Raw genomic sequence first — 12,744 nt, forward strand, 5'->3', positions numbered from 1 at the left:
TTGCTGGTTTATTTCTTCTTCTTTTTTCTTTACAGTGTTTTATGCATCAAATAGACCCTTGTGCATTTGGATCTACTTGTGAAGATTAAAAATATTTTTTAAAAAGAAAAAAAAACCCAACTCTGATAACTGCTTGTAAGTTACATCCCCACGTGTATAGAATAGTTAAATTAGAAAACGATAGTATGCACCGTGTGTGTTTTCAGTGCCACCGAGTTCCAGAAACTTACTTTCAATTAAGTCTAGATACCTTTGGTATTCCGGTATTCCCAAGTTTCACTATTGCTTCCATCCACTCCCTTGTGCATGCAATTCTTAAGTCTCGAGCTCTAAATGGCTAATTACTTTTGCTTGTAGCTGATGGGAGTAGAAAGGGGATTGGCATGCCATTAAAATCTTTCCAGGAGAAGTCTTTATAGCTGCCTTCTATAATTTCCCATAAGAAATCTGGTTATACTGGTTGATTTCAATAGGAGAATTCTTTGCCCAGAGGCACCAGATGAGTAATATGCCATGTATTTCTTATCCCTCTGCTAATATGATAATAAGCACATTCAAAAAAAGGCAATGAGCTGTTTACAATGCCTGAGCATTCCTTTCACTTAAAACGTCTCAGGACTGGAGAGGTTAAAACATTGGAAGGAAGCATGCTTGACTCAGAAGATTCCTTTCCCCTTTTAAATTACAGCTTGGCTTCCTTCCCCCACGTAAAAAAAAAAAAAGCAATGCAAATAAAAGTATGTCTCTGAGAATGATGCTCTGTCCACAGTTGAAATGGTTGTTGTCCAAAAACTCTGAACTTCCAGTGAAAGGAGGGGCTCCACCAGGCCAAAGTAATCACCCTTACTAAAAGTAATTTTGTATTCCATTTACAATGATTTTGGAGTTTGGTGCTTTTTTTTTTTTACACAACCATAAAATATACTCTGGATTTAGGATTGCCTTTCATTCCTAACTAAATTGGCCCATATTAAAACCCAAGTCCGCACAGGATTATTTTCAATGAAGTATTACTGCATTTAGTGGCATTTGTCTCCCTGTGATCTTAGGGCAAGTTTTTAACTGGAGGAATGATAGAGCAGCAGTTTAAAAGAAACAACGAAGGTGGTGAAATTCTCCGAAAGAGAATGGCTATAAACAGAAATATATTATGAGAAGTCCCGTCTTGGGTGGATAAATAAGAATGGATTTTATCTTGAAAGAAACGCTGATGTTTTCAAAGTCAGCCTATTTCCTACCTGGAATTCTACAATTTAGAAAGAAAGAAAGAAAGAAAGAAAGAAAGAAAGAAAGAAAGAAAGAAAGAAAGAAAGAAAAAGAAGGAAAGAAAGAAAGAAAAAGAAGGAAAGAAAGAAATAAAGAAGGAAGGAAGGAAGGAAGGAAGGAAGGAAGGAAGGAAGGAAGGAAGGAAGGAAGGAAAAGTAGCTACATACCATCTATTTAACATTTCTGTGCAACTGTTTTTTTTTAAGGATCAGAAAACCTCAGAAATCAATCGCTACTTTTTCCTGCGACGTATTTCCAGCAGCCCAAACTTTTGCAAATTGAGAAGCGGGAAACGTTCAGCTGAAGTCTGATTTCGCAGCATTTGAAAAGGGGAAAAGAAGACGTCGACTAAACTTTTCGGGAAACGAATGTGGGGGAAAATTCTTGTCAAGGGCAAAAGGTGTGAGTTGAAAGTTGAAAAAGTGACTTGAGAGACTAACAGAAGAAATGCTCAGGGCATCGGGGCGGCGGGTCCCGCTCCTTCTCTCACTGCAGACCCCCGTCTCTCGCTCTTTTTCCCCGTGCCCGAGCGGTAGCAGAGAAGCCCCCCACTCCCACGGCCATAGTAAGCCGGCCTCGGACTCGGGTCCGGTCTTCAGCGGAGGAAGGGGATCTGCTCTTTGCCCGCTGCTCCGGATAGGCCAAGGCCGCTTCTCAAGCAGGAGCTACGCCAGCGGGACAAGGGCGCACTTTCGCGGGCGAAGTGAACTTTTCTTTCTGTCCTGCGTGACTCGGAGGGTTTAAATTAAAGGGCTCCTTTCGCAACTGCCTGGGATCAGGTGGGGATGGTGGGATCCTCGGTGGCTTCACTTCGATCTCCAGCTAGAAGAAAACGGAGACGTGCAGAAGCGGTTGCCTTAAAGGGCTTGTGATCAAATAGAAATCCGTACCCACGCGCTCCCGAAAGCTAGGAAAATTGATTTAAATTAAATACGGTGGACTTACTTCCCTACCCGCGTTACGCGTATAACTCTCGGAAGTTGGCAAAGGGTAAATAGTGCCCAGACATCATCATCATCATCATCATCATCATCATCATCATCATCATCATCATCATCATCATCATCATCATCATCATCATCATCATTTTATCTACATTATTCCTGTAGTGGATGCATTTGTACTGTATATAACGGACAGGAACGGGCATATAAGTATATAAGTGCACGTGCTTATGGGTGAGTGTACATGCGTGGATATGCGCGCGCGAACACACACACACAGACACACACACACCGCACTTCAATTATTTGCATAGCTTCATTTTTTTAACCTTTTTTTCTCATTCAGTCCTGCAAGAAGCATATCTATTCAATGCCCTTGCCAAAAAGAAAGAAAGAAAAAAAATCTATTCAAAGGGCATTTAGTTTCTTTCTTTCTTGGCCGGTAACCCTATTCATCAATTGTTCAGTCTTGTAGATTGCATTCTAATGCTAATCTAGCGTGTTAAATATCTTTTTGTTCCCCTTTCACCATTTTGTCATTCAGTTTATCCAGTTTTGGTCACCCATTTTATTTATTTATGCGCCTGTTCCCATCCAGGGGCTCATGTATTTTTTATTATGTTGTTTCTCTGTCATGCAGTGTCAACTTAGTCTATTCACAGAGGCTACTTGAAGGACCAGGAGGACAAAGCGTGTACACAATTGCACCGCTATTCACTCTGGCCAGCTGGATCAGCTAAAGAGAGAGAGAGAGAGAGGGAGGGAGGGAGGGAGGGAGAGAGAGAGAAGAAAGGGAAATAAGAAAAAGAAAGGAAGAAAGAAAAGAAAGGAAGAAAGGAAGGAAAGAAAAAAAGAAAAGAAAAGAAAGGAAAGGAAAGGAAAGCCATGTGAAAATAACGGCCTTACAATGGTCACAGAAGAAATGCACAATGCTAACAGTTTTCCAAATACTACTGATTGGTTTCCTCACAAAGAGGAGAAAGCCGCCGCTTTTTCTTAGCTCCACTTCAACAAACAACAGCCACACAAAAACCCCAACCCCAGGTTTTGTTCTTACACAAAAAAAAAACCCTCGACAGTCTAAACGCTCCCACTGCAGGACAAAAAAAGGAGAGAGAGCGAGCGAGAGAGCGAAGGGCGCTTTTCACCGTTTCCCTCTCTCTCTCTCTCTCCCTCCTCATTTCCCATTTCCCCTGAGAGAGATTGGGGGGGGGGGAAGAAAAGGAAAAGGAGAGAGAGAGGGATCTGGAGAGTAAAGGAGAAGGGAGGAGGAGGGGAAATTGTCAACGAATTAATACCAGGCTTTGAAAAAGGCAAGAAATGACCTTTTGAGGTGCGTCGTTTTGAAAGGAGAGGGGAAAGTGAAGGTGAAATTATAGAAGTTTTCCAAAAAGCCCCCCCTCCCTCGCTAGGCCAGGGAGTGGGGACGACGAAGTCTTCTAGACTAATTCAGGGCAAATGTTAGAAAAGACCCGTCACACGGAGTCTCCCACGTAGGCCACCAGGCCCACTTGAAAAGCAATGAGTGAGATCTTTCCAAGCCTTTCGGGGCCCCTCTCTTCTCTCTCTCTCTCTCTCTTTTTTTCTCCCTCTCTCTCCAGAAAGCGAACGTTTAGGAATCTCAGCCACTTGCGGCGTTCTCTAACGGAATGTAGGGGTTCTCGGACGTTCTCTTGTGGAATCCTCGCTTCCTCGGCGTTCTTTCCGGAGAACTCCAGAACTCCTTTTTGGAAAAGGGGCCGGAGAGAAATCCCAGTGGCATTCCGGACGGGGAGAAAGAGAAAAGGGGAAAGTCTCATAAGAAACAACGTCTGTTTTTGTTTTTTTTTGAGACAGAGATTTAATTCCATTTTTTTTTTAAACGACAACGCGTGGTTTGGTCTACGAGGAACACGTGGATTTTAGGGTCTCCCCGCGTTCTGCCTCGGAACACGTGGTTGGACGGTTTGTTCAAGAAAAAAACCAACAACCTTGGCCTAGCTCTGAGACAATCCTATATATATATATGAAAATGAATGAAAGAAAAATCTTTATTGGGTGTTTTTTTTTTACTCTAGGAAATTATAACCGTCGAGAATTTGGCCCCTTTCCCGAACGGAATGCAAAAGGAAAAGTCACAACCGACAATTCAGATACTAACTAAACCGATTCACTTTTTGCAGCGCTACATTTAATTAAACGGGAATAAGTCAGGCTCCATTCCCTTGGACTTAGTGCGGAATGAACATCTAGCGAACCTCGTGGTTTAATTGAAAATAAACTTTCCTAATAACATTTTCATGGAGCTGCCAGGCAACGCCTGCTGGACAGAAAATAAAAAAAGATTTCCATTTGGCTGTAATCCGGAGTAAAGCTTTCCTGCTAGAGAAACTTTTACCTTCTCTGCAATACACGAGACCACAAAGCGGGACTGGGGACCGTGAGCGTGTGTGTGTGTGTGTGTGTGTTGCAATTGTGTATTATTATTGCAAGCCCCAATGAATGCAGTGGATTTACTTTCTAACCCGCGCAGACTCTCCTAAGGGCAGCAAGTTGATTATCTGAATCCGTTTCTCTTCTCTGCCGAGGTTTTATTCTCCAGCCCCGAAGGGGGATTAGAAACGCCACTTTAAGCAGGCGCTGGAGAGGCGTTTGCGGGACAGGCGGGCAAAGGCGTTCGCTTCACCACTGGGAGAGTCACTAATACCCGGGCGGGAGGGAAGCGGGGTCCAAAGCAACAGGTTTGCTTGCATTATTAGTGCAGTGGGCAAGTGGAGAGCAAAGCTCAAGAAGCCTGTGAAAATGGGATTTCTAGAGATCAGCGAGAGGTTCCCTGTAGAGAAAGGATGGCCCCCACCAAGAGGGTGGAGGTGGAGACAGGATTTAATTAACCGTGTCAGGGCTAATTACCCCTGGACTGTCCGAATTAATTTTGCACAATCTCTCCCAAACCATATGAATTCACTTAAGAACCTGCAAAAATAATAACAATGCGGGAGACAACAGAAAGGGGGCCAATCTAATGAGCTGTGCTAGGCCACGAAACATTCCTCCAAATCTAGCTTCGCCCCCTCCTTCCCCCTCCCGGCACCAGCACCAGTTAACGTGCACCTAGGGGAGAGAAAGTGTGTTTTGCACGCCCAGGGAAGGCGATGAAGGGAAGCAGAAATCCTTCCCAACAGGCGCTAGTGAGAAGACCAGACCAACTGCACAAATAAGAGCTTGCCCAGTGGCCAGGGCTTTGCCCTTGAAGTCTTGATACCCTGTGGGTCCTCCCACTTGCCTGAATCAAACCTCATGAATCCAGGGGCTCTGCAACTCTGTTTCCCACAGGGATGAAGAACACGTTAGGTCCCCACCAAAGGCTTTGGAACTTCAGGAAGATCCTTCCCCAAATAGGCCACCGTCTCTCTGGGGAAACTTCCTGGCCCTCTATCCTTTGCATACTTCCCAGCAAGTATGCAAAGGATAGCAACCTGAAGTGCTATGGGAGGAGACCTCTCTTCCCCGGAGAGAGGCCGACCTGACAAAGAAACCAGTGGCAGAATCCTAGACATATTTTCACTTCTGTTCTGGTTTCAAGGACCCCATACACCTGTCCTTCAGGACTTCACACTGGTCGGATAGTTTTTGTTTGTTTTTTTAAATCTTTTGGGGCCTAACCCTGAAGAACCCACAGAAAGAGGGAGACCTCTTCAGTCCAGATTAAAGATCTTTGTGAAAATAAGAAACCACCCCAAGACACCTGAATTAAATCATGCGGGTTTGTGAAGCTCTTTGATAGAGAAGGGGGGGGGGGGAGAGCAGTCAAACAAGTTTTTGCTGTGAGGAGATTCGGTGGAAACCAGCCCCCTAGTTGGCTGTGTATCCAAGGGAGCTCGTGAAGGCTGATTCTTTTTAATCTCCCTTTCCCTTTTCAAATGATAACAGAGGTATTGGATTTTTTTTTTTAAATCGTTCTTTCCCATTCACAATTTCAAATGGGATAAATCAGGCAACAATGGTCTGATTTAGATTTCCTAGTCAATCCATTCAAAAGTGAAACAAAGCCCGCCTTTGGAGTATACCTTACATTTCCCCCTGGCCTAGGCAGGTAAGGGCAATTGAGATTAGCATCTTGTAAGTAACTCAACAAGAAATAGAGGATTTTCTCTTTTCCCTGCTTCAGGCTTTTATTTAAACTCTTTGTTCCAAAATGAACAGAGTGGTAAGTCGGAGTCTAATTGTACAGATATAGTTTAGACGTCTAATTTTAAATTAGAGCACACCAGCAAAACTCATTTATACACGTCAAATGTTAAAACCAATACTTAAAAAAACCTTTTTCTTTTCTTCAAAAAACTTTATATTACAGAAGGAGAAAGAAAAGAAGAATGAAAGAAAGAATCCCTAAGTACTGTTTAAGCAAGTTGAATTTCACAAACATTAATCCAAATATACACATTACAAAAGTAAAAGAAAATTGTTGCGATGGAGGGAATTTGTTTAAAATGAGCTCGATTCCTCCTCCCAAAAAATCATTATTTGTAACTGAATATTTATGCTTTTGTTAAAAAAATAAAGATTTCTCCCACCCACCCAAGCGGAGCGACTGCCAATCACAATGAGAACACCCGGATTTTTTTTTTTTTAAGGTGATGGAGTTAGGGAGAGGGAAAAAAGGGGTAGGTGTTTTGTTTTGAACACGCAGGACTGAGATACATTGACATCATAATAAATATATTATTTCCCTCAAGTGGGAAGTCCGATTTAAAAAAAAAAAAGGAAAGAAAAGCCTCGAACTCAAATGGCAACCGGGAAAAGTGACTCGCAGTTTGGACTGACTCGCAGCCGTCTGAATCTGACTTGAGACGGGAGGGTGAGCCTTACGGATTTTACCCCCCCCCCTTCCTTCGTCTGCTCGGAAGCAAGTCTCTTTGAAGGCAGCCAGACCTAGCAGCATCGAGCCAACGTGGGCGTAGGATGACAGCCAAAACCCAAACCCAGAGTTTTCAAATAATATAGCCTTAGACTAAAGTTCTCACGGACAGGTATACACTTTACAAACTTCAGGTGAGATGCGCGGATGGCAGGAGGAAGGAGAGCAGCCGTTTTCTCTTCTGGGGAGAGTGAAGCGCCTCCCTTACTAACTTCTCTGTCTTGTAGGTACGGGCGGGGTGGCGATGCAAACTCTTTTTGCTCAGTAGCATCCAGATATGAAAAGAAAACCTCGTGAATACGTCGCGACTGGGGGAGGAGGGGGGGAACCTGGCTAGCATATACTCGGAACTGCGGGTCAGGATAGGACGTGTGTTGGGGGGGGGGAGCGAAGGAGAGAGGAGACGAAAGCGGGCATGTGGGGGGTGGGGGATCATGGAACGGAAAGCAAAGCAACACCCAAGGTCGTCGGAAGCGGGTCTTGCGGTTGGCAAGGCGGGATCTTCCCGGAAAGGAAAGATCGAGGAAGCAGCGACTTCTAGGCCCCTCCAGCCGTAGCGGGGAGTTAAGCCGGGAGATCACCGACGTGGGTTCCCGTCTCAGGAGCTGCAGAGAGGGCGAGACAAGCGCCAGGCTGCGGGTTTCTCGCGGGGGAGCCAGGCAGGATTGACGGCCTGCGCTCTCTCCTTGCGCCTGCAGTCCGGGCCCCGCGAGGGCCGCCCAGCTCTTCTCGGCCCCGGGCTCCTCATCAGGGGGCTGATTGTCATAGGGCCGCGGCGTAGGCCGCCGCCGGGTAAGGGTCCAGTTGAGGTTTGCCCATGCCAGGCAGCAGGATGTAGGCCAGGGGCGGCTGGAGTCCCGGGCTGGGCCAGCCGCTGCAGTTGCAGGGGATCATGTAGCCGGGGTTGCCGGGGGACGGGTGCGAATGACTGTGGCCTCCGTTGGCCGCGGCGGCGGCCGCTGCAGCTGCGGCGGCATGGAAAGCGCCTCCAGCCGTCGGGTAAGCCAGCGAGGAGGCGGCGTAGGGCAGTCCAGCCGCTGAACCGCCGCCGGAGCCCGCCGAGGACGAGATCTCTGCCATCTTTGAGCCCAGGTCGAGCAGCGAGTAAGGGCTGCCCGCAGCCGCGGCTGCGGCCGCTGCTGCAGCCGCCGCAGCGGAGGGAGGAAAGAAGACGCGGGCGGCCGCAGCGGCAGCGGCGGCTTTCTCCGGGTTGGACAGGAGGGCTTCGTGGCCGTGGAGGGCGCCGGCTTTGAGCGCCGGGTGATGCGGCCCGAGGGGGTGGACGTGGGGGTCGCCGACGTCGGACAAGCCGTAGGAGACCACCGGGAAGGCGAACTTGTCCTTCTTGAGGAGCGTCTTGGGTTTCCTCCGCGGCCGGTACTTGTAGTCCGGGTGCTCCTTCATGTGCATGGCCCGCAGGCGCTTGGCCTCGTCGATGAAGGGCCGCTTCTCGGCCTCGCTCAGCAGCTTCCACTCGGCGCCCAGCCGCTTGGAGATCTCCGAGTTGTGCATCTTGGGGTTCTCCTGGGCCATCTTGCGCCGCTGCGCCCGCGACCAGACCATGAAGGCGTTCATGGGCCGCTTCACGTGGTCCGCCGGCTTGGCCATGCCCGCGGCGGCAGCGGCGGCGGCGGCGGCAGCAGCGCCCAGCCCGTCGCTGCGAGCCACCCGCAGGAAATCAATGGTGGCTGCGGGGCCGGATCCGAAGTTGCCTCCCCCACCCTCCTCCTCCTCCTCCTCCTCGCGGGCGGGGGGCGATCCTCGCACCGTCGTCTTGGCCTCCGCTCCTCTGCCGTCGAGGCTCTCCGCCCCGCGCCGTTCAGGGAAAGGCGAAGGTAGTAAAAAGTTCCCTTTAAAACTCAAGTCCGGCCGGTCTCTGCCTTGTTTCCAGCGGGGGAAAGGTGTTCGACAGCCGCCCAGACGAGAGCGCCGCCTCCGCAAGCAACGAGAAGCGGAGGAAGCCGACCTTCGATCAGGCCGAGGGACCGGGCGACGTCGGGGAAGATGCGGCTCAATCCGGGGCCAAATCAATCCAGTTTTTCAAAGGTAGCCCAACAAGGCGGCGTCCCGTCCCAGGACGGCTCCTCTCTTTCCCTCCAAACCGACCGAGGTGCCGCTCGGCCGGCACCCTGTCCGCTTCGCTCGGTGCAAATTCTCCAGCTACTGGGAGAAGCCGAGGAGGCGCCCTTCCCCGCCTGCCATGGCCGAGTTGCCCTGGGAATCCGCCGAGGAAGCCGGGCGCTCCTCCCCTCCGCCTGCTCCCCGCTTTTCCTTCCGGATTCCCCGCGGGATTCTCCCGGGCACCGGCCGCTGCTTCGCTGCCCGCAAGGGGGGGGGGGAGAGCGATCGTCTCGGCCGCCAAGAAGGAATCGCCGCTCCTCTCTCCGCCGTCCTGTCTCAGCCTCCGCCGCAAAGTTGCCGCAACTTTCTCTCGCCGATCCTCCTCCAGCCGCGCCGCCTCCCCCACCTCGCGATCGCTGGGCTGCTGAGGCCGAAGGTGGGCGGAAGGGCGAGAAAGTAGAACTTTTAAAAGCGGAGGAAGCGAGCGCTTCGGGAAGGGCAGGCAAGGAAGTCCGCGGCCGTAGACATTTCTAGCGCGATCTGGGCGGTTTGTTCCCCGGCTGCCTCCGCCAGCTGCCTCCGAGAAGCGGCCGCTGCGCGCTCTCTGTTTGCAAAGGCATTAAGCTTGCCTATTTGATGCATGGCCAGTGTGTGTATCTCAGGGCAGAGGAGGGAGGAGGGAGGCGGAGGAGGCGGGGTGACAGACTAGTGAAGGGGCGGGGCCGCCGGAACCCCTGGCTCCTCCCCTCCTGTCCCGGCTCCATTGATTAAACGTGAGCGCATTTCCGCCTCCCATTCAGGAAAGCGCAGGGCGGGAGGGGCGGGGAGGGAGGCGACGCTTCCCTTTGCCGCCTGGACAGTCGGGCGCATGCGCGGCTCGCCTCCTTCGCCTTGGAAGACCCTCGTTCTCCGCTTCCGCGAGGTTTTCCTCTTTTCAGCCTTTCGACTCGCGGCCGAGGCTGAAACCAGGGAAAAGTTCCTGAGTGTCCCGTCCAGGCCCTGAAAACGGCAGAAGGGAGTTTGGGGGTTGGGGGATGGGTGTGGGGGGCGTTTGGAGGATGCTTGCTTCGGTTCTCACTCTCTCTTTCTCACTTTCCCTCTCCCACTTTCCCCCAGCCAGACTGCCGCGTTTTTTAAGCAGGCGGCGCGGAATCCCCGCGTTCCGGAGGAAGCCAAGAGTTGATGCTGTTTAGGTCAAGTCCCGTTTGGCGGAGTCCAGATGAGCTTTGGCCGCTATCAGCCTTCATCAGGCGGTGGAAGGGTCAGATTTATCTCCCTTTGTGGCTCGAAGGCAGAAGTCACCCAGAGTCTTTTAAAGCAGGGGTCCCTAATCCCCCACCCCACCCTGGGCCGGGAGATCCAGAAACCGGTCCACGCAAACCAGCGAAGCCTCATCCAGCAGGCAGTACGTGAAACTACGCTCTCCACTCTGCGGGGGGGAAAAACCCACTCTCTCCACGGAATTGGAGTTTGGGGGGCTGCTGGTCTAGGGGAAAGGTCGGAGATGAGACACCCAGAGTCCCGTCCGTTGGCGATGAGACGACAGGCAGCTTAGAAAAAGGGGTGGGGTGGGGGCTGGGCAGGGAAAATAAATGCTTACTAAGCAAATAGGAAGGCCCCGCCCATTCCCAATATTTCTGAAGTGCAGAGCCACGTCGGCTCGCCTGTCCTGCCACTCTCGCTCGCCCCGTTAGTGGGCTCGGTGGTCCTACTTGGCTCGTCCGCTAGAGACCCCGTCGCGCCCGTGCGCCTGGCTTTAACTTACCCTGGCGAGGCGAAGAATCATCGGTGAAGGGTGGGAGATTTCGGAGAGTCCAGACGCGGGACCTCCCTCCCACCCTCTCTCGCTCTTTTTGGCCCGCAATATCACTAACTGGGATAAAAGGAAGTGGCGGCTGCGTGGTGGGGAGGGGATCCGAGCCAGCCCCCCCTCCCTCGGAGGCTCCCTGGGAAGAGAGAGCGGCCGAGGCTTACAAACGCTCAGTTCGAGGAATGAGCCAAGCGCGTTTCTCCTCCGCTTCTTCCCCGCGTGGCAACCTACCAGGGGTTTCCCTTTTTTTTCGACTTACTTGCCACAAACTCGGGTGAAAACTCAGAACTTCAGCTTGGAACAATTTGAAACCCTTTCTCTGCCAACGAGGGTCCCCTAAATATGGGTGACCATCTTGGATGTCCAGTCCGTGTTAAAATAAGACAAACCGGTTATTTGTCTTTTAGAATTTAGGCTACATCAAAAGGCGCTCCGTGCACGGATTTGCACCTTGCACTCTAGCCCGGAGTTGGTTTAACTTTGGTTCGCACAGTGCGCTAAGCCCTCCCGTTACGAAACCCCAATGGCTGGGTTCACATAACAGGCTAAATCTACACCACCCCAATAACCAGTGTTAGGACAGAGACAGAATGAATATCTGGATCTGCTACACCAAGAGAACTGACCTAAAGGTGCTTTTTCAAGAGGCAACGGCACTTTCTGGTTTTTCATTGAAGACTTTTCGCTTCTCATCCAAGAAGCTGAAGAAGCTAAGAAGCTTCTTGGATGAAGAAGCTAAGAAGCTTCTTGGATGAGAAGCGAAACGTCTTCAAAGAAAAACCAGAAAGTCCAGTTGCCTCTTGAAAAAGCACCTTTGGGACAACCGTGACCTGGATGACTGAGAATCTCCATAGACATTAACAGGCTGAGCTAAACATCCCCAAGGATCAAATACAACGTCTGAACCCATCGGTGTGCGTTAACAAACGTCTCCGGGACCACGTTCTCCGGCGCTTTCATTCCGACGACCGTACAATCTAGTGTCAGTTGAGATGTCTACCTCATCCGTTTGCCTATCCCCTGAGAAGGGTACTTTTGCCCGGCAGTGCCGAGACCCTTGTGAGTTGAGGAGCCGAACGATGCTGCCCAAACGTGTCCTCAGCTTCCCGAGGGCAGAGAGTAGGAAGCGTCCGATCTGAAGTTGCTTCCGGCCTTTTGGAAACGAAATTAATTAGGATTAATTTTTATTAAGAAGGACTTTATGGGGGTTGAGTGAGATCGCCCAGGTGTAGTTAGAAAAGTCAAATTGGCCGCCACGACTGTGCGATTCGAACCAGTGGTGAAATTCAATTTTTTACTACCGGTTCTGTGGGCGTGGCTTGGTGGGCGTGGTGTGGCTTGGTGGGCGTGACAGGGGAAGGATATTGCAAAATTTCCATTCCCACCCCACTCTGGGGCCAGTCAGAGGTGGCATTTGCCGGTTCTCGGAACTACTCAAAATTTTTGCTACCTGTTCTCCAGAACCCGTCAGAACCTGCTGAATTTCACCCCTGATTCGAACCTCTATTCGTGTTTACATGCAAAGCAGTTTCCACCCCGCGGCCGTGACCGCCATTTTGACTTTTTTGACCTACCCCGGAGCAGCAGCAGCGACGCCTGAGCCCGCAAAGAGGATCTTGTCGATGCTGTGGATCCCCAGTGCGAAAAGTTTTCGGGATCGGTCCCGGAGCGCCAATTCAAACGCCCTCTTTTGTCCGCCGAAGAAGCCCCCTCCTCACCCACCCATACACCCCGCGTCAGCCGACCCCTTTCCCTCCACCGACCTC

At 50.7% G+C, this 12,744-nt stretch overlaps 1 protein-coding gene across 1 annotated transcript; it reads right to left on the reverse strand.

Moving 5' to 3' along the window:
• Positions 1-6,343: 6,343 nt before the first annotated feature.
• SOX21 (SRY-box transcription factor 21) lies at positions 6,344-9,754 on the reverse strand. The gene has a single exon (XM_014073305.2). It carries the CDS (start codon positions 8,713-8,715, stop codon positions 7,870-7,872), a length of 846 nt encoding a protein of 281 aa, XP_013928780.1. The 5' UTR covers positions 8,716-9,754; the 3' UTR covers positions 6,344-7,869.
• Positions 9,755-12,744: the final 2,990 nt, after the last annotated feature.

This window comes from Thamnophis sirtalis, unplaced genomic scaffold (assembly GCF_051295495.1).
Source record: "Thamnophis sirtalis isolate CommonGarterSnake01/CBP01778 unplaced genomic scaffold, rThaSir2_p1.2 scaffold_12, whole genome shotgun sequence".
NCBI lineage: Eukaryota > Metazoa > Chordata > Lepidosauria > Squamata > Natricidae > Thamnophis > Thamnophis sirtalis.

Bases quoted from the DNA above. Each gene is read 5' to 3' on its own strand.
- SOX21 (XM_014073305.2), bottom strand. From the start codon at position 8,715: ATGGCCAAGCCGGCGGACCACGTGAAGCGGCCCATGAACGCCTTCATG.